This window comes from Molossus molossus, unplaced genomic scaffold, assembly GCF_014108415.1.
Source record: "Molossus molossus isolate mMolMol1 unplaced genomic scaffold, mMolMol1.p scaffold_m16_p_13, whole genome shotgun sequence".
NCBI classification, from domain to species: Eukaryota; Metazoa; Chordata; class Mammalia; order Chiroptera; family Molossidae; genus Molossus; species Molossus molossus.
The window spans coordinates 34580719-34602916 of record NW_023425348.1 but is presented as its reverse complement, the minus strand read 5'-3'; the positions used below and the strand labels follow the sequence as shown (position 1 = coordinate 34602916).

The following is a 22198-nucleotide window of genomic DNA, read 5'->3' as shown; positions in this document are numbered from 1 at the left end:
TAAAGGATACCTGCTTAAACAAGAGCATAACTTCTATAGTTTGCCCAATAGTGTCTGTTCACCACAGCTTGCTCTATGCCTTCTAATTAGGCAGTTTGGTCTTTAACACATTAAAAAAAATAACCACAAAGCAGTTTACAATGTAGACTTCATTAAGAATTCAAACAGGAATGAAAATGGGGTGGAGTGGCAGTAATCAGCATACTGCAGCAAATGTTACTTACACTTCATTTTCCAAATTTAGTGTTTCCATTGGTTATTAATCCATAGAATCTTAAAACAAATTTATCAACCTTCCCCACAGAAGGATCAATTCTAATATTCAGGCTCAACTTGAGCTCTTCTAATGATATAGTTATATACTTCAAAAAATTCACCTATTGTATCTTTGGAAAGCTATATACTTAGAAGATTGAGGCTGATCCTATCTTTGAAGTTTCCACCTAGTATGGAATAGTTCTTTGGAATCAGACTCGAGTGTTTTTTGTTGTTTTTTTTTTTAGCTGTGTGATGCTAAGCAATTTAACTAGCCTCTCTGGCCCTCAATGCTCATTAACCTCACTTAGTATAGGTATTGCATAACATGTAATTTGCCTAACATAGCACCTGATGGTCTCAGGCACTCACATAGTAGCCAATTGCTCCTGTGTTTGTTTTATGCAATATTCTAGTCTTCCCTCATTTCCTAAGATAGATCATTTAAATTTTAGAAGTGACCTATTATGTTCCCTTCCTAAAACTTTTTGATCTCAGTTCTTTAAACCATTTTCTTTTGTAACAGCATCTAAATCAATATTATCCAACAGAACTTTCTGTGATGTTTTATAGCTGACTGACAATGTTAGCTATCAGCTATTGAGCACTTGAAATATGACTAATGCAACTGAATAACTGAATTGTATTTTAATTAAATTTTAAGCCACATGTGGCTAAAGGTTACTAGACAGCACCTATCTAGACCAACACTTTGATGAAACAAGTCGGTTGCACCAAACAAAATATTAAGTGATATCACAGATCATATTCACAAGATCTTAACTGTTTTTTCCAAATATAGTTACGTAACTGTTGTGATCTTACGCTCCTTAAAATTACATGAAAGGAGAACATAGCCTGTCATCTAGAAAAAGCACCTTCGTGAAATAGGCTTTCCAGATTAAAATTGAAGTGAAATTTAAAAAATAACATTTTTAATTTTTCAGAAAGCAAAGATGATTTTTCAGCAGGTACTTAAAATGTATTATTCCCTACCAAAGAATACAAGAAATGATCCCAATTAGGAGGCAAAGATTCTGTTTTACTGTGGATATTCAATTACAAGTAATTTTTCTTTACATGTTGATCCCTTTTTGAATTCTCAGTTATCTATAATGAATATGCTCTACTTTTACAACTAAAAATATATATATAAATTTAAAAGGAAAAAAAGTTACCTATTTTACAAGCTAAAGTATCAAGATAAAGCTCTGACCCCAAATTATACTTTTTATCTGCACTTTTATTTAAAGCAGAGTTCTACCTGTCTTAGTGAATAAAAAACAATGAATTAAAAGTAATTCCTGACTTCAAAAATAAAAAATTCAAATTACTAAATTAGACTCCTTAAAAGCAGAGCATGGTATAATCAATTTGAATAATTTAAAATCCACTGATGCAACTAAATTACTGCAAATTATTTCCTTATATATCAAACATTTCCACAGTATTTACTCCCTAGCACACCATCTATAAATGAATATAAGAATTCACAATGGTTTCAGAATTTCTTTCTGATATGTCCTTTACTCCATCTATTTCTTAAATCATCTTTTCAATTAATACAAATGAGCAACATAAGCAAAAGAGCATGTTATTTTAAATCTGTTTCTATAAATCTACCTCACCAAAATTTTTGGTCAGGGGGCAGATAAGTGACATATGAATCTGCATTATAATGTAAGGAAACAGTTATTTGCAGCAAAGACCTAAAGAACACTGCCTCAGTCAGGAAAATAGTTTTTTTAGTATTTCAGTTCAGTGACAGCAAACAAACTATTTAAATCTGTCTTTTACAATTTAGTTATCTGGCTTTAAAAAGAAAGGGTTCATATATACTTACTTATACTTAAGTAAATGTAAGTTTATAAACTCCAAACTATAAGTACACTCAAATTCAGAGGGGGTGTGGAGGGCAAGGGTTCTAGGGTCTAGGAAATTAACCTCAATGGGTATATAATAGGAATGATACAGGAGGCACATTCTAAAGAAAATTGGTCCACCAATAAAATTCATATCTGCATATTAGCAGAACTACACACACGTTCAAAACGACATTAGTGATTAGATTTTAAAATTAGGTTAACTGAAAATTGAGAAAAACCATTCTCAAAACAATAAAATTTTAAAAATTATTCAAGTCTGTCGTAAACTGGCTTTTTTTAAAAATGGGGAGAAAGCCCTGGCCGGTTTGGCTCGGCGGTTAGAGCGTCGGGCCTGTGGTCAGAGAGACCCGGGTTCGGTTCCCGCTAAAGGCATGTACTGTACCTCGGTTGCAGTTTGTCCCCAGCCCTGGTTGGGTTGTGAGGGTGGCAACCACTCGATGTGTCCCTTTCACGTCGATGTCTTTCTCTCTCCCCCCCCCCACTCTATCTGAACAAAATATCAAAAAAAAAAAGAAAAAGTTAAAAATGGGGAGAAATACCTGGGTAAGAAATCTTAAATGTACAATTGGGGAAAGGTAAAAAACTAGAAATAAAAACACCACTGTCAATAACCAAAGCAATGAAAAAAGGCAAATTTGTGACCAACTTTCTATTAACCTATATCTAAAAATAAAAAACAAAAAACCAATTTTTCTCTAACATTAAGATTTATATTCCTAATGATAAAGTAATTTACTTTCTGAATAAAATTTTAAATACCTCTAGTTTAATTTTTCTTTTCTTCAAAAAAAAGTAAATGACCATTTGCAGACTAGGTCAGAGCTCAGTCTGATATTGTAAGACAACAGGGAGTAACTGGTGGACAAAGTACTGACACATTCAAGTTCAAATATGTGAAATATACTGTGTTGACCAAACAAAACACTCTACAAGTTTCTAATGAAAGACCTCACCCCCTTTTTTATTCCTGGTTTCTGAAGAAAAAAACAGTACAGTAAAATATAAACATTTGGGAGGGTCTCAAAACTGTATTGATAGTAAATCTGGGAGGAAAACTAAAAACTTGAAAGTATTTTATTGCCTAGTTATCAGATTGTTTAAAAACCTGACCAAGTTACTAAGACCTTAAACTAAACTGTCAAAATGTTAAACTTTGCAATCACATATTTTAAAAGATAATTACTCATTACCAGTGAATTATCCACTCTGTGTTCCATCAAAGCAAGATAAGTTGATGTTTAATCATTGGTGTGGCATACAATCAGCAGTACTGTTAGTACTGTAAAAACACCTATCAGTCACTTAAGTATAAGCCACTGGGAATACTCTTTGCTGCCAGGCATCATAGACACTTAGAATACAAGAAACTGGATGGATTTAATAGGTTTGTATAATATCATACAATAACCAAACTGTGTATTATTATGATAAATTATTCTGGAAAGAAAAGAAAAGAGAGCCTATGTCCTTCCATCTCCCACTTCTATCATCTGCACACTTCCCAAAGGTAAGATAGCACAGCTCGATCTACACCAGGTGAAAGAATGTATTAACATAATCCAACAAAAGTGAAATAAAACAATCCAGAGTTCTGAGTGTTTTTTCACACTGTAATAAACTAGAAAAATGTTTCAATTAAGTAAAACAACCATATTCCATGAAAAAAGTGTCACTCCGATCTAGAACACTAAAGTCCTTACATAATACTAGAGAAATTTTAATTTATATAAAACAATAGAAACTAGTATATCATTCATTAGAAACCTCAAAATATTCAAAATTTTGTGTCAAGTACTCAGAGAAAAGCTCAAAAAGCCAAAACCTCACAATCCACACATCCTGGTAATACCCTGAATTGCAGTTAACTCATTTAATCACAAATCAACTTTTTCAAAGACATACAGACAATGCTTCTATTTAAAAAGATTACTCTTTATATTTAAGGACTTTACATTCTTTCACATTCTACTTGGCAAGATCTGTCTGTACTTCAGATTATCTCTCATGTTCCAGTAAATAAACACAAACTCATGATATGCCTGTGATCACTGATGGCTTGTTTATGCAATTCTACTCCACTAAATTCCATATAATGTGTTCTTGATTATGTAAATAATCTAATACTCCTTTGATGAAATACTGTAATTCTCTTCTCCAATGGTTACAATTTTTTAAAAGGTATGCAAAGAACTGAGTATCACTCCTATGAAAGGCCAAAAAAAAAGTGTAATTTTGTTCCAAAATTAACTTAGTCTCGTGTCTTTCTATTAAGTCTCTCAACGATTCCAGAGAATCTTTTCATATCTCCATATCTGGAAAGTGAAACCAGTACTGAAGTAATTTGGGAACTTGAAAATGGCATTCTTTTTTTTCAGCAGATGCCAAATTTTTGACCGACATGGCTCCCACAATTACTTTGTTACCATCAGTCCAGTCAGTTAACAGGTTGTAGGAAAAGATTCGCTTTTGCAGACACTGCTAAGCTGTTTAAAGAGAAGAGAGAGAGATTAATTTAGTGATTATAAAATGTACAAATATTTTAAATATTTTGAACACTTTGTTGGCTTATATCAGAGGTGTGACTACATTTTAACAAACATGGACATTTTAGTTAAGTCAGGTCAAGGGAGTGCAGAAACAGTAAGTCAATATGGTAGAAATAGTAGGTCAATATGATGTGTTAGTTCAATTAATGTATGAATTCCTGTCACCATCAGAAGACAAATATTAAAAAGCTACATCTTGTTCTATAGCATTTGCCACAGAGGCAAAAGCAGGAGGGGGAAAAAAAAAAAGGTTGCCCAAATACTAAATTGTTTTCATCCATTACAGTAAATAGAGCCAAACCAGAAAGTTTCAAAACAATCCATATATTCCAGAAATCTCCTTTATACAACTATTATTCACCAGAACAGTTTTCTAAAAATAGTAAGACAACAGTTTCATATTAATCATAACTTTTTTAATTAACAAGTAGTGAATAGGACACTTTAAGATATTGTTTACTACATACTGAAATAAACAGATCTGTTATAAATTCAGAAATTCAAACATTTACAGTAAAATGTGCTTACACATAAATATGACCAAATTTATTTAAATCCCGTTAGGTCCTAAATACATGCAATACCATGTAAAAACAAGACTATGAAGTTGATGTAAAAAATGACAAAATCACTGTCACCAAAATTAGAAAGAAAAAAAAAAATGAAATGGAAACTAAGACAGTTAAAACATAAGTAACCTAACAAAGCAGCTTTAAAAATAGGCGATACTAATCCCCACTTTCAAAAGTTCTTAATCAAGTATTTTCAAAAACTGCCATTTATAAAATGACATTCTAAAAGTCTACACTTGGAATTTCAAAGCATCCCAACTCAGAAAGCTTTTGACTACTGTTTTTCCCAAGCTCCAACTTCAAATAATGCAGGAAAAGCATTGACATTAGAAGAAAATATTCCAGGGAATGGTATAATTTTTAGAAAAACGCACTTACTGCTTTCAGAACCTTTAAGACCCACAGTCAACGTGAACAACAATCATTTTTCCTATTCTCATCGGTTATTTTTCAATGTCATATTAGAGATGAAAAAATTCTTTGAGCCCATAACTGAAAGATCAACAAACCTGGTTTTATTATGACACCATATTTTTGTCATTGGTACTGCACAAAATTATATACAAAGAAGTATATACAAAATGTTCAAGTATTAATTAAACTTCAATTCAAGGCTTCTGTTTCAAAAATCTACATTTAACATATTCCATAAAGATAGCACAAATTAGTCATTTCAAATAATTTTTCCAACTACTTTTGGTTTATATATAGATATATATATGTATAATTCAGTAGGCACTAAAAACCCATGCAGCTGCATCGTGACGGGCTTGCTCCTGCACTTAGCTATAAGCAGGTTCATCACTCCAAGTTGTGAGTTTGGCTACTACCCATTCATGCTCAAGTGCAGTAGATGATTTTACAAAATTGCTGTGATGCACTGGGAACCAGAGACCAAGTTAGGTCTCAAATAGTATTATCTAGCAACAAAACATTTACAGTTGTGCAAGAACAAGGATTCCATTTTCATAAACAAATAACAACAAAATAAAACATTTTGTGTGTAAGAGAACTTACATCTTTGGACTGCCGAAAAAACCTCTTAATTATGAACGTTTTAAAAGAAAGACAGCAGAAGCCCTGATATTACCTCTTTTTCCTCATTTCTTATACTACCTTTTAAAATAAAGCAGGAAATGTGGCCAGCAGCTGGTCCCGTCTCTTCTGCCCCAACAGCTGTATCCACTTTAGCACAAAGAAAAACAAGGATGCTAAATAGGTATATACTTTATCAAACAGTGATGTTTCACAAAGAATTTCATAATGCCTCTTATACTGACAGTCACCATAACTCAATTTATACAACTGGACAAGAGATAACAGAAAAACTTCAAGGGAAGAATATATCCGATCTTTGGAAAGTGTCAATCATGTCATTAAGTAGCCAGAACTACTCAATTGAAATATGGAAAGATTCTTTGTGAAGCCTCACTTTACATGTTTTCATTCACATTTCACAACCTTCAAAATTGAATCATACATAAATTTAACCTAAAATTTTTATACAACAAAAATAAAGGTTTTCAACAATTTATTCATACTCAGTGATAGGGTAATCACTGTGCTGGTCCTCAAAGAAACATTTCATTAACCATTCTTATTCCTCCTTTAAATAATTAACACAGGAGTCTGATATGCATGTTAATTTCCAACTTCTCTAATGGTGCGATATTAAAACCTAATAACCTGAATAATGTAGTTCTAGATCTACTTAAAACTAAAAGGCATTCTTGAATATTTAAGTTATTTTGTTGTCACCTCCAGCAAAATAACTATCATATTTATGCATGCCCCAAACACTTATTGTCAACCTCTGAAAAGTTGCTCTAATACTGGAATTCCAACTTGCACCTTGTACAACTCAGAACTTCCATTCAACTTCACCTGTTTCACTGTCTCCAAACTGTATCTCTAATAGCAGCTTTCAGTGTACAGTTGGAATCGATGTCATCCAAGGCCATGTCCACACTGGGGACAGAAGAGCTAGGTACACGCAAGTCTGAACAAGGGGACACATTAACAGCTATTTCAACCATAAGAAGCATCTTAAATACATTATTGACCAGCACAAGTCTGTTTCCAGGGTGGACAGGGCCCAAATTAGATTCCCCTCCCGCCTTTCAAAAAAGGAAAAAAAAAAGAAAAAAAAAATCACACGCACACACAAAATTGAGATGTTGCCCATTAAAGTAGACTAAGCAGCAGAGCATGAGCGTTACGTGAAGAGATGGATCCTTACCAGGTTGTGAGGCGGGAACGACTGCTCTGTAACCCCTACAACGGAGCCTGGCAGGAAGGAAATCACCTAAAAAAGAAACTGTCAGAGAGATTTAATAGTCACATGTTATCATTGGGAGTTGGTTACAGTGTCACATTCATGCTTTTAGCTAAACACTTAAAGATTCAATATTACTTTTTTTCCTCCTGAAATGTGTCCAGTGACGATGTCCCACTAAGGTGTTTTACATGGTGTAGGGGAGTTGAAAGGGGTAAACGCGGATAAAGAGCAGATTACTTGACCCTACATTTTAAGAGAAGACGACGCCTTCCGGGCGCACGCCGAGCAGAACTCCACCGACACCTTATCCTTGTCCACATGAAGACACACTCCGCCCGCTGAGTCGTCCTCTTCCAGCAGGTCCTGCTGCTGCTTTCCCACCGGCAAAGCGTAGTCATGGTCACCGGCTGGCGAGTCTCTGAAGAGCGAGGTGGTCAGCCGCAGTCCCACGCCGCTCAGCCGGCTCAGCAAGCGAGCCAGTCCGGTCTCGTTGGCCAGGACGGCCCGTAGGTAGCGACTCTCCTCCTGCAGTGCTTGCACGCGCTTGCCCAGCTCCCGATTCTCGGCCCGCAGCTCCTGGTTTTCGGCTGCCAAGCCCCGGACTCGACTCTCCAGCCCCATCACGTACTCCTTCTTCTTCAGCCGATTAAGACGGGCAGCAGCCGCCGCCGCCTTCCGGGGACTCTTTGTCGCCGCCTGGTTGTTGTCGTTGCCGCTGCCGCCGCCGCCGCCGCCGCCTCCGCCAAGGGACTTTCTCCGCCTCTTTTCGCCGCTGCCACTGTCACTGCTGCTGCTGCAGCCTCCAATACCGTTTAACAGCCTCTGCAGCAGGTCAGAAAAGCGCTGCATCTCGGCAGCCGCGGATTCGTCGTCGTCGTCCCCTCTCCATAGACCGCCACTATCGGAGCCTCCGCCGGACGAGGAGAGAGGCCCCGGCGAGCTGAGCCCGGGTTCCAGGTGCCAGTCCGGTTGCCGGGGGTCCAGCAGATCCGCCAGTTCCAGCCCGGACAGAAAGTCCATGTCCTCCGTCTCCTCCCCGGGGACGCTGGCGATCGCCTCCTCCTCCATGTCCTCGGGCGAGGGCGCGCGCACCGCTACGCCGCCGCGGCCGCCCCTCCCGTCCTCCAACTCGCCCTCGCCGCCGGGAGATCTGGAGGCCGCCGTCTCTTCCTCCTCCGCTGCGGCCGCCCGGGCCCAGTCCCGGGGCAGCGGGCAGGTGGCGGCCTGCGCCGGGCTCTCGCTGCGGGTTGGGGAGTCAGTGCCCGAGGCCGCCAGGAGTTTGGTCAGGCTGTGCCTCATGGGGCCCAGCGGCGGGCCCCGGCCTCTCAGACCGGGCCTCGCGGGCCCCAAGGACCCCAGCGCCGGTAACCGGTGAGCTGGCCAGAACGAAACGAAGAGGAAGGTCCGAGGCGCCTCCCGCCCCACTTGGCTGGTCGACCCCCCACGCCCAGGCGGGGGGAGGGAAGAAAGACCCAGACGGCGAGGCCCGGCGATGACTCGCCCGCGCCACCCAGACAACGGCCTGGCCGGAAGTCAGTCGATCTCGCCCCAGCCCCTCCCACGGCGTTTCGCGCTCCACCGGGCTCTAGTATCGCGAGAGTTCAGAGAGCTCTGGAGTGGGAGTAATTCCAGATCTCTAGTGATGTCATAGTAACAGCCGCAAAAATAGCGACAAAATTCCGAGTTTATTGAAGGAAAAAAATGGTCTCTGTATTCTCGCTATCACTTGCAGTGAAACCACGCGCTCAGAATTGATCTTTTAGATATCAAATTTTAAATAAATTTAAAGTTCTAGTTTTCTCTGGAATTAGACTGGTAACCAGATCCCTCTTGAAATTTCCCCTTTCCCCTTCCGTTATAATACAAGATCTTTTCACTCAACACTTACAGAGTACTAGAAGTAAAAAGGTAAATGATTCATTCATATATAATTTAACTTTTCCTAGTTTTTCTTATTAAAACGTCCAAATATACAGAATATAGTACAGTAGTCACTCGAATTCAACCCAATGCCCAGACTCAACAATTCAACAATTAACGTTTTGCCATATGTGCTTTCCTTGCATATGAATGTTTGTAAAACATACTTATTTTTTAACTGACTCATCTCAAAATTGCAGACAAGACACACCACCCCAGCGTACTTCAATATGCATCTCTAAAACTAAGGACATTCTCTTTAATCATCGTAATACTATTATCAGGTTAGAGAAAATTACAATCATTTGCTAACACTATCTATTACCCAGACCCTATCCAAACTTCCTCAGCTTTCCTCAGAATAATCTTTTATATTGGATATTTGTTTTTTGAGCCAGTATCCAAACAAGAGTGACTTACTGCATTTGGTTGCGATTTCTTTGTGGGTTCCCCTCCCCCCTCCATTTCTCAAACTAAATTATTTCACTTTTTAGTTTTTCTTCATATTGGTTTTTTGAGGAGACAAGGTCAGTTGTTTTGAAAAATGTACCACATTCTGGATTGTTTCCTCATAGTGTTGTTTATCTTTGTTCTTAATCCCACAAAGTATTTGAGATTGGAAGCAGTTCACAAATATATTAGAAATAAAACAGTTCAAATTTTTAACAAACAAGGTCAGTGAAAATATAGATGAAATAGGAAGGGAGATAGGGAGTTCCAAAAGAGAGAAGAGAAAAGTTCGTTTCGGAATAGCATAAACATATCTTACAGTTACTCAAATTGATCTAACAATAGACTAAGCTCCCTGGCAGCCCAAACAAAGAGAGAGAGAGAGAGAGAGAGAGAGAGAGAAACTAACTTTCCTTTGTTTGCTCATGAGTCAAGTATACAGTGTATGAATTACTTAATCTTTATTCCAGTTCTTAGGTTTTAAAATTCTCTAGGGAATACTGAATAAAGTAGCAGACAACTTCAACAATAACTATTTTTATATGGCTGTTTCTTAGAAGAATAGAAAGCAAGTTCAAAGAAAGCTGGACACTGATAGGTCCCCAAAATCAGAACAGTACCTAGCACAGCTTGGGCTTCAATAAATATTTGTTGAATAACTGAATAAAGAAGATCTCCAGTTTGGGCGGAAGGCATAATACTGAAGGCAAACTAATGAAAACAATTCTGCCAGAGACAAGATAACTGTGATCTGTGGTATCTAGAAGAATAGATAAATGGCATTCACCTCCCTTTTAACCTTCCCACTAGGAAAGGTTTTGTTAAAGTAGAATACTGTACAGTTCAAGGTGATGTATATTCTGACCTGCCTTGAATTACAGATGTTTTGTGTGGTTGGTAATCCCATTCAACTGCATTTTCTCCTTAGGAAAAATTCAAAATCACGGATTAATCTATTATATTTTCCCCAGTTACAAGATTTTGGTTTAAATATACATGGCATAAGATCCTCTCCAATAGGACTAAGAGAAAAGTAGAAAATCGAAAGAGAAGGAAGTTTTTACAAGGTAGCCTCGGAATACAAAAAAGCAAGTGAAGCAAGAGTAAACCTCCCAGAAAATAGCTCCCCCTCCCTTTCACCACTCCTCCCTTTTCTTTTCCTTACTCTTCTCTCTCTTGCCTTCTACCAGTGGTTTTTGTTTTTCTTTTTCTAGTTCTAATGATCATTGCAAAAAATTCATAGATGTATAAAAAAGTACATAGTACCTACAATGTAACTACTAAAAAATAACTGTTATTAAAATTTTGGTATATGTATATAGAGAGTTTTTCTATGTACATACATACATTACTTCTTTGAACTCTCATGTTTGGGTATGAATATATTGTGAACTTTTTCATACAATTAAATATAGAGCCACATGCTTATTTTTGATGACTGTCTAGAATTCCATTTCATGAACTTTGCAACTTTTACTCAACCAGTTTCTCAATGACAACACATAAATTGTATTGAAATTTTCACTATTATAAATAATATGATAATGTTGTGCAAATAGCTTGGTTCACGTATCCTATAACTTCCTTACAATAAATTCTTTGAATTAGAATTTCTAGAAACAGTTTTTATACATAGATCCTAGTCCCTATGGAAAGGTATCTCTCACCAATGGTAAATGACAGTATTTAGCTCCTGCACACTCTGTGACAATGGATTTGTTCTTTTTAAAATATGCCAATCCAAAAATAACAAGTGGCATATACTCGTGTGAATTTACATTTCTTTGATTATTAGAAGGTTGAATATTTTGACACACCAATTGATTTTTAATCTGAACAGCCTTTTCACCTCCTTAGCCCTTTTTCTCTGAGGAGGGAGAAGATGTTCGTCAGGGAAAATGTTTATGTTTTTCCTTCTTGATTTAGATGAACTACTCCATTATAAGGAAAACAAACCTTTGTCTCATATATGTTTCAATTTTTCCCTCGTTGGTTATTTATTAGAGGATGGAAGAGGTGAAATTGCTTGTTTTGCTATAATTATTAAATAGTCAAGCTATTAAATGTTTCTTCATGGGTTCTGGCTTTAATATTAAGCCTAAAAATGTTTGTTAGCTTAAAGAATCAAATATTTACCTATATGTTTTAAAACTTCTTTAATTACTTTTATTTATATTTTATTGGTTTTTTTTAAACATTAGTAACAGTTTATTGCATTTTGATCCAAATGGAATTTACTCTGATATAAAATGTGACATAGGAATATAATTTTTCAAAAAGTGATCAGCCACAATAAAATTTATTAAGCAATTCATACTTGCTCTCCTTGTTTCCCAACATGTATTCCATATATCAAATTATTACATGCAGTTGGATCTATTTCTGGTCGTCTTCTTCTATTTCATTGATTAGTCTCACCATTCTGGAAGCATAATTGTTCTAATTTTATTGCAGTTTTATAATATATTTAATATCTCATAGGACAAGTCTTTTGTTAATCTTACTTTCTCAGAATTTTCTATCAACAGATGAATATTTATTCTTCCAGATAACTTCATAAATTTTCCAAGTTCAAAAAAAAGCTAGAATTTGTATGGAAATTGCACTAAACTTATTAATTTATTTTTCCCAGTTATTTGATGCACTTTTCTGCTATTGGACTAGATTATTTCTTCTTTTATATTTTCTAACTGGTTACTGTTACTACATAGGAAAGCTGTTGATCTTGTTGTTGTTGTTGTTGTTAAATTTTTAACTGACTAGCCTACCGAACTTTCTTAATAGTTTTTATTTTCAGCTTATTGAAATTTTCCTGATAGACAATTATGTCACCTTATTATATATATCAGGACAATTTGGCCTCCTTTGCCATGCAATAATAAAATAGCACTTCCACATTAATGTTAAATAATACTGTTGATAGCCAAGTCCCTTGTCCTACTTCTTACTTTAACAGGAATGCCTCTAGTGTCTAGCTTTTGATTTGAGATGGATATTTTTATTAGGTTAAGCTCAGTTGCAGGAAACAGATACCAATCCAGGTATTTTAAGCAGAAGAAGATGTACTGCAGAGAATGCATGCCTACGGAGTCATTGAAAGGATAGGAGGAGTGGGCATTAGGCTGGGTGATGAAGAATGCCAATCAGTACAGTGTGGCCAAATAGACCTGAACAAAAATGGCTATCTCTGCCCCAGTTGGGAAAGTGGTAAATAGAAAGCTGGAATATTGGCTTCAAGACCACTGTTGCTGCCCAAACTCTCAACCCCATGTATTATATTGCTGCCCAACAAGTTACCTAAAACAACAAATCTTTGCTCATTGTGTGACTTAAAACAACAATCAACATTTATTCTCTCTTGCAATTTCTCTTGGTCAGAAATTTGTAACTGCCTTGGCCATGCAGTCTGGCTCCAGAATTCTCATGAAATTCGGTCAGATTTTTGCTGGGGCTGCAGTTATCTGAAGGCTTGACTCAGACCAGAAGATCCTCTTCCAAGGTGACTGACAAGTTGGTCCTGGGGAAAGCCTCAGTTCCCCCTCCTTGTGGACCTGTCCACAAACTATCTGAGCATCTACACTACATGGTGGCTGGCTTCTCCCAGAGTGAATGATCCAAGAGACTGAGGAAGCAGCAGCATTGTTTATGACCTAGCCTCAAAAGTCACATATGATAGCTTCTGTAGTATTCTATTGGTCACATAAGTCAGACCTTACTCGCCGTGGAATGGGACTACACAAGAATGTGAACACAAGGAGACAAGAATTATTAGTGCTATCATGGGGGCTGGCTACCCTATCCCATAAAACTAGCAAATGCACATTGGGATGCTATTGCAGAAAAATGTGCTTGGCAACAATAGCCGAAGCAAGGGAAAAGGGCTCCTGCCTTATTTGCGTCTTCCAAATATAACTGCAGAGGAGTCTGCAAATATAGTTTGCGTTATGTCTCTGTTTTAGCTTTTCCATTTCTGCAATACAGGAAAGCATATTAAAAGATGGATTAAAATAGATAATGAATACCAATCCATCAAATTCTCCACATAGACCATGATTTCATGGTATATCAGCACCAATACATACATTTATAGAATTTTCTATAGTAGAGAATTGGAGCAGAGATAGTAGAGAGTGAAGCTGAATCAGGGTTGATGCTTCGCTGAGTGGATACTGCAGGATGACATAGGTGCTACAGAGGACAGAGTGCTCATATTTTTAAAGAAAAACTGTCATAGATTTAGACTGATATTTTCAATTCAAATTTAACATTAAATGATTTTTACTTTACTTTTTAATATCTTAATTCATACATTGAAAATTTCGTCTCCAGCAACATCAAGTCATTTTTTTCTTTGCTTTAGCTTCTCATTCTCTCAGACTCATAATATGTATGCATATATAATATACTTTAAAAATAGCTTTAATAATGCCAATATTACAACTAACCATAAAACAAATCATTGAAATTTACGATGGTTCTAGTTCTCCTTGGAATATAATCTATTAAAATATTCATTAATCGGGGGGGAACATCTGTAACAAAAATAAATTGAAAAAAATTTATTAAAAATGCTGTTTTCAGAGCCATTTGGGTAATTCTTTTCTCTATATGGTTATGCCAATGTGAAATTCATACCATGTCCTGGTCATATCTCTCACTCACTGAAAGTGACCTTTTAAGGTCACCAGTAAGTTATACAGTTTGAATTCAGGCAGTCTGGTGCCAATGCATGCCTTCACTCACTGCCCTAATACCTTGACTAGTTCAGTGGTCATAGATCTGGGCTTCCAAAGGGCCTAATGAATGGATTTGAAGGGGGATGGGGTTGGGAGAAGATTGATCCAGATTATGAAGGTTCATACTTCTAATTGGGAAGAAGGTAAATATGAATGTGAGCATAAAGGGATTAGTCTGGCCACAGAGTCTTATATTAGAGTTTACCCTGACTGCTTATCCTGCACCCTGGATGATGTGGCTATAGGGAGGGGCAGTTTTCTTACCAGGAACAGGAGGCGCTGTGAAGGCTTCTGAGCTACAATACTCTCTGTTTTCCTCATCTCTTCTCTCGGGTGATTCTTACACATTCTACACGCTTTAGCTAAAATGGCACTTCTAGCAAAAGTGTTCCCTAACCTCTCCTACATTATGTTGGAAAACCCTGCTATGCACTCCTATATCGTGCCATCTTTCAGCATTTTCCTCACTCACTAGGATGCAGACTCAGTGAGAATAGGTCTCTGGCTTGCTCACATTGTGTCCCAGAATTTAGGGCAGTGCCTGGCCAATAATAGGCTCTCAATAAATATTTGTCAAATAATATATATTAAGTTAATGAGTTATTAATTAAAATGGAAAGATCAGAATGGCTTGGTCCTGCCTTACTTTTACCATCTTTTATTTGTCTGTTAGGGCCAAACAAAAACCAATACCCAAAGTCTAAAAACTTGAAATGAGAAAATAGGCTTTCTAAAATCTGAAATGTAGGTCTGACACAAATATGCAGAAATGCACAAGAAAAGTTAATATATTTAAATTGTTAAATTTAGGAGAGAACTAGTAATCACTAGGAGGCAATTCTTAGTGTAGAAAAAGATATTGCCTTTAGTCGTATGTCGTTAAAACTTTGTGAAAGTGGTAGCTTCCAGCTGGATGGCCTGACCCAGATACGTCAGGCCATATTTGGCTCTATATAAAATACGTTTTGTCTACTCAATTCTTGGGGAAAGAAAAATATGTAGGCTTTTTGAGGCCATTTACTCAGAAATAGAGCTTACTGGGAAGTTAAGCAGTTACATGCAAGAATTTTTTTTATTATTATTATCTTTTTGAATAGGTAATATATGCACATAATTCAAAAGTCAAATGGTGGTGTTTGCAGCCGCTGTAGCTCTCTAACACCTGTGCCGCCTCCAGCTCACCGAGCTCCAGGGGAAGAAGGGGGGTAAGTAGAGAGGTCTCTCTACCATGACTCATACAAAGCAGACTGCCCGCAAATCCACCGGTGGTAAAGCACCAAGGAAACAACTGGCTACCAAAACGGCTCGCAAGAGTGCGCCCTCTACTGGAGGGGCGAAGAAACCTCATCGTTTCTGAAATTAGACGTTATCAGAAGTTCACTGAACTTCTGATTCGCAAACTTCCCTTCCAGCGTCTGGTGCGAGAAATTGCTCAGGACGTCAAAACAGATCTGCGCTTCCAGAGTGCAGCTATTGGTGCTTTGCAGGAGGTAAGTGAGGCCTATCTGGTTGGCCTTTTTGAAGACACCAACCTGTGTGCTATCCATGCCAAACGTGTAACAATTAAGCCAAAAGACATCCAGCTAGCATGCCGCATATGTGGAGAACGTGCTTAAGAATCCACTATGATGGGAAACATTTCATTCTTTAAAAAAAAAATTCTCTTCTTCCTGTTGTTGGTAGTTCTGAATGTTAGATATTTTTTCCCCATGGGGTCAAAAGGTACCTAAGTATATGACTGCAAGTTGAAAATAGGGGGCAGAAATCAGGTATTGGCATTTTTTCCATTTTCATTTATGTGTGAATTTTTTAAATATAGATGCAGGGACATAAGGCAATAATGCAAGTCAAAATGTTTTAGTGAACAAGTTTCAGCAGTGCAACTTTATAACAATATAAATAAACCTGTTAAATTTTTCTGGACAATGCTAACATTTGGATTTTTTTAAAACAAGTAAATTTCTTATTGATGGAAACTAAATGGTGTTTGTAGCATTTTTATCATACAGTAGATTCCATCCATTCACTATACTTTTCTAACTGAGTTCTCCTACATGCAAGTACATGTTTTTAATGTTGTCTATCTTCTGTGCTATTCCTGTAAGTTTGCTATTAAAATACATTAAACTATTTAAAAAATGTCAAGTGGTATAAAATGGTACAGACAGAGAAGCTTCCTTTCTACTCCTATCCCCAACCACTACAGTCCCCACACCCCTCCACATCACTAATAACCACTTTTACTAGTATTTATTTTCCCTATATGTATTTATGCAAATGGGAGTAAATATGTTTGCTTAATTATTTCCCTCTCTGCCTCTCTCCCCCTACACAAAAAATAGTATACTACAGATATTATGTTGTACATTGTTTGTTTCCTCCTACATATAATATATGCTGGAGATATTTCTATATTACTACATAAAGAGCTTCTCTCTCTCCTTTCCCTTTCTTTTTTATTTCTAATATATTCCAATGTATGAAGGGCCCACAGTTTAGTCAGTTCCTTATTGCTGATATGTAGCCTTTTAAAATTTTTTACTATTACAAACAATGCTGTAATAAATCATCTTAAACATTAAAGGGAAGATTATTTTAGACTAGTACAAAGAAGAGTGGATTAGAGCATTAAATAGGAACAGTCTGGCAAATAGCTAAAATGAATGAGATTTGTGGAACTGGGGAATGAGGGGGCTGGGGAAGTGGGTACTAGAGTCAGTTGAATGTGTAATGAATGACCAGGGAGATCTGTCCAAGGGGAAATTTTTCATGGATTTTTTTCCCTAGTGAGATAAACAGAAGGTTGGAAAGAATAGCATCAAGTAGGGAGATACATCTGTACAGCCCTAGGTTCTTAATTTTAACAAGGTGTTTCTAGTGTTTGGAAAATAATATCCAGTTTGTCTTTAGGAAGATGGAGAAATGATTAGAAAAGCCCATTCTGGGCCACTTCCCAAAGTTTCAACAATTTAAGAGGTGAAGATTAAAAAAAAAAAAAAGATTCCCTGCCTGGTAGGCCTTGTCAATACAAGTAGATGTGGTATAACAGACACTGTTGGTGGCCAGCTTTGCTTTCATCTGGTGGCTCCTTCCACTCTGTGGCATAGACAGGCCTCATTTCCATCCAGGGTAAGATCCTAATTGGCCCAGGTTAATCATGGTTGCACAGTCCCCATGAAGATGTTTAGCTAAGGTGTTTGCATATGGTCCAATTTTGGCCAATGACAATGGAAGACAAGTCACCTGAAGGGGCAGGGGCAGCTTTGGGAGAGCAGTTAGGGTCAAGGTCCCTTTTCCTTTATCCATGTGCCAAGATGTAGTATCTCAAATGTTTACCTAGTTCTCTTGGTCATGCCAAAGTGGGAAGCAGAGAATCCTTCCTGCACTGACTCAGCCACAGCCACTCTACAGTAGCTGAGTCAACGAGGGCTGGATAGAACAGCAAGCACCTGGGCAGGTACTCCTTCAAACAATCTTCTTTAAATTATTATTTAGTTTTAATATAGTGACTTTGGGGAGAAATGGATTTTCTATGATAACTTTGTTTCCTAGAAACAAATTAAAATGCAATTACTGTTCACTAACTGAAGCAGGGCCACTGTTGTGTGAACATCATGCAGTCAGTTCACTTTTCCTGTAGCTCTCATTTTTTTTCTACTTTCTTCATGATTTTGGGGGGGCAGGGGAGGGGGGACCAGACAAGTTCTTGGAGGCACACTGAAGGCCCTACAATACAGGTAACACAAAAGATTACACTTGTCAGCTACACAGGACTACTCATACATTATTTGGCTTTAGAAGCTCTATTCTGCTGACTTTAACATTTTAGGGTTACTGCTTGTGGAATATTGCAGAAAAATTTACTAGGGCTATAAGTGTGCTTTAGAAAGGACCTTTGTTGTTTTGTCTTTTAGATCTCCCCTCAAGGGCAATGGTTTGGCAGCAGTCCCTTGACATTGTGCCAATTTGGCCCAGTGCCAAGCGTCACTTTATAGATCAGCAGACCACAATAACAAAACTAGTTGCTCATCCCTGAATTTGACTCTGGGTCACAGACTAAATGCAAGTTAAGCACTCAGGGAACGGAATACAAAGTGCTGTGAAATATAGAAAAAAGGCAATACCATTTTGGCCAATTAGAAGGTAGTTTGTATAGTGGGGGAAGAAGCATGGATTTTACAGCCAAAAAGCAGGCCCAGCTACATAAATTGCAGTGCCCAGCACGAAATAAACACAATGATTAAGAATCTCAAGGCAGTCTGGCCGGTGGGGCTCAGTGATTGAGCATCAACCCATGCACCAAGAGGTCACCGGTTCAATTCCTGGTCAGGACACATGCCCAGGTTGTGGGCCAAATCCCCAGTGGGGGGCATGTAGAGGCAGCAAAACAATGTTCTCTCTCATCAATGTTTCTTTCTCTCTCTCCCTCTCACTTCATCTCTCTCTAAAATTAATAAAGGAAAAAAATTTTTTAAAAATCTCAAGGCAGCAGCAGTGGAGCATTAAAGCAAGTACAGTGTCCCTATGCAGGTGGCACACCCATGAAGCTGACCCTGCCAGAGTGGCATGGGTTCAAACCTCACTCCTGCCATCCCTAAGCTCCCTGGCTTTGGGCAAGTCACCCTCTGAGTCTCACCTTTTTCATCTGTCAAATAGTGATAACTGAAGCTCCCTGAAGAGTTGGGATGAGGGTGACATGAACTGCACTTGGCACATCACAGATTTACACTCCTTTCACTTTCTTAGTCTATGTTGTGAATTCTTTTTCTCTGTCATTTTCTAGGCATCCTCCTTTGTCCTTCTATCCTCATTACCCATTTTTAATGTCTTTCAAAAGGGTAGTCGATTGAACAGTATGAAAGATTTAATAATTTGTGACCTACAAAATGGCAATTTTATATGGTTCAACCTAATCCAAACTCCTGAGTATGATGTTGAATTGTACTGTCCTTAGACCTGAGCAATTGAGAATCTTCGTTTGTACCCAGAACCCCCTTCCCTATCTAAAGAGGAGTCCCTGGGGCCAAGTCCTCTACCAGACCACACCTGAGTACCAGGACCAAAGATTCCCTTACCGAATGATCCTCAGCCTGCTTCCAGGACTCACTTGGCCTCTGCACAGGAGCCTCCTCTTCCTTCTTGAAAGCTGTGCCTAAAACCTGGGCAGGAGAGACCACCACCAGAAAGTAGACTGGGACAAATGGGTGGAGTTTGAACACTTGGACAGGCAGGTGTAGGAGTGGGGAAAGGGAGGGGCGCTGGTACCATGCACACCAGGCCCCTGGTGGAGCCATAGAACCTGGGTGGGAAGAGGAGGGCTGGTGTGTGGCTCCTATTTGTGCGCTTGCACCTCTCCTTCGCCCCTCCCCATCATAAGGACCCAGCCTGGCTTTCAAGATTACCTATAGTATGTTCACAACCTACTCTTCCATTTCTATCTGTAGACATGCTTCTCCATACCTCCTGCCAACTACTTATGATTTCCCCAAATATTCTGGACATTTTAGAGAATAAATGACTTCCATGACTTCCATGACTTCCCACATGTTGCTGTCTCAAACCTATCTCCCTTTTCTCCACTTGATGAAATTCATTAGTTGCCCTGGCTGGTTTGCTCAGTGGTTAGAGTGTTGGCTGCAGACTCAAGGGTTACAGGTTCAATTCCCAATCAAGGGCACATACCTGGGTTACAGGTTTGATCCCCGACTGGTGGGGGCATGAGCAAGAAGAAAACAATGGATGTGTGTGTCTCACACCAGTGTTTCTCTCTCTCCTTCTCCCTCCCTCCCTTCCATTCTATCTAAAAGTCAATGGCAAAATACCCTTAGGTAAGGATTAACAACAACAAAATTCTACTAGTTGTTTAACAACCAGTTAGTATATCGATTCCTGTGTTAGTGATCTCTGAAAATCCTCTTTACCCTCCAACCTTTACCCCCAGGCAGAGTTGGCTGCTCTGTGTGTGTGGGGGGGGGGGGGGGGGGGAGTTTGTTACCCACTGAGATCTCCTAACACTCCCTGTGGAAACACACTGCACTGTATGTAATTGGTTTTTTGCCCTTGGACTAGACTCCTCCAGGGCAGAAAACATGCTTCTTCATGCTTATTCTCAGTGCCTACCTCCAGCACATGGCGCTCAGTGGACAGTCAACAAACCTTTCAGTGTGGCAGTGTCATCAAAATCCCAGCTCCCACAGTGACAACGTGGCTTTGGGCAAATTACTGAATCCCAGTTTCCTCCTTTTTGAAATAAAAATGAATATGATTACCTTCTTGAATGGCCCTAAGGATTAAATAAAATAATCCATTTCAAGTGCTTTAGCATAATGATAAATAGTATGGGCTCAATAGAGAATGACCATGATTAAGTGGGCTCCTATATTCTTATCTTTGGTAACATGTAAGAGGAAGTCCTTTCAAGCCAGTGATGTGGTTCCCTGAAATTTGTATTTAATGCTGCAATCTTAATAGAACTGTGAGAAAACAGATTTTTTAAAAATGCTTGAGGTAAGGTAATGCTTGAAAATTGTTTATTAAAAAGGCAGCAAGTGATATTTTTTAATAAATCCAAAGCATTAGGTAACTCTTGGCACTCTTGACACCAAATGGGTGAGAAAATACTACTACAATCTGTTTTGAAAGGTTTTCATAATGTTTATATAGCAACTACATATAGGGAAATAAGGAAGCATAAAGTGTATTTTTTATAGCTGCCTCTTTAAGAACTTTAGATTAATCCATATCATAACTATTATTTGTTTTTATTATATCGTATTCAGGTATTCCTACAGAATTGCTATAAGTATACATATATACATTGTTTAGATGTTTGAAAAAAGGAAAAAGCTAATTATAAAAAATATGCTAGTAAAAACAAAACAATCACTATGAGTTGCTATATGTTTCATATCTAGTCAACTATCGCTTGTTACCCAAATTGGGGCCTTTTGTCTGTTAGTATATTGTACACTAGTAAATGAAACTGCTGCTATTTACATTCTTGTACTTCTAAATCCTGTTTTTATTAAGGAAAAAACAAACAAACAAGAAAATTAAATGTGACCTAAGCTTGCAGAAAAAACCAAAACTGGTTGATTGCACTTATCTGAATCTTAAATTTTTAAAATCCTCATCTGAGAATATGTTGATTGATTTTTAGAGAGAGAGGGAAGGGACAGGGAGAGAGAGAGAGAGAGAGAGAGAGAGAGAGAGAGAAACATCAATCAGTTGCCTCCTGTACATGCCACGCCCTGACCAGGGATTGAACCTGAACTGTGTCCTGACAGGAAATTGAACCCACACAGGACAATGCTCCAACCAACTGTGCCACCCAGCTAGGGCCACTTATTTGAATCTTATTGCTCATACAGAATTATTGCAATAAAGTTTGTTTAATGATCACAATCTTTGTTTTCCAAGCCAGTGCAAATAAAGTAAAACAGGTACTGCTGTAAAGCTGGTGAAGCAAGCAATTGTTTGGCCTGTTGCAAAATCAGACACTTTTTTCTGTGAGTTTCCCTTGCTATTTGTAACCTGTTACCTGTTATAGCTTGCA

General features: G+C 38.1%; 1 protein-coding gene and 1 pseudogene across 13 annotated transcripts; one reads left to right on the top strand and one right to left on the bottom strand.

The window, feature by feature from the left end:
* Positions 1-2907: 2907 nt before the first annotated feature.
* On the bottom strand, positions 2908-9055 carry CREBZF (CREB/ATF bZIP transcription factor). 13 transcript variants are annotated; one of them, XR_004959292.1, is made up of 5 exons: positions 7785-9055; positions 7499-7576; positions 7144-7258; positions 6376-6444; positions 2908-4624 (listed from the first exon to the last, which is right to left on the bottom strand). XR_004959292.1 is itself a non-coding variant. In XM_036259391.1 (2 exons), exons 1-2 carry the CDS (start codon positions 8834-8836, stop codon positions 7561-7563), a joined length of 1068 nt encoding a protein of 355 aa, XP_036115284.1. In that variant the 5' UTR covers positions 8837-9055; the 3' UTR covers positions 5177-7560. The 13 variants fall into 13 exon arrangements, 1 of the variants encoding a protein (XP_036115284.1); XR_004959289.1 differs by having other exon boundaries at positions 7144-7576; XR_004959296.1 differs by lacking the exon at positions 7144-7258.
* Positions 9056-15871: 6816 nt separating this feature from the next.
* On the top strand, positions 15872-16365 carry LOC118628772 (annotated as a pseudogene).
* The last annotated feature ends 5833 nt before the right edge of the window (positions 16366-22198 follow it).

Bases quoted from the DNA above. Each gene is read 5' to 3' on its own strand.
- CREBZF (XM_036259391.1), bottom strand. From the start codon at position 8,836: ATGAGGCACAGCCTGACCAAACTCCTGGCGGCCTCGGGCACTGACTCC.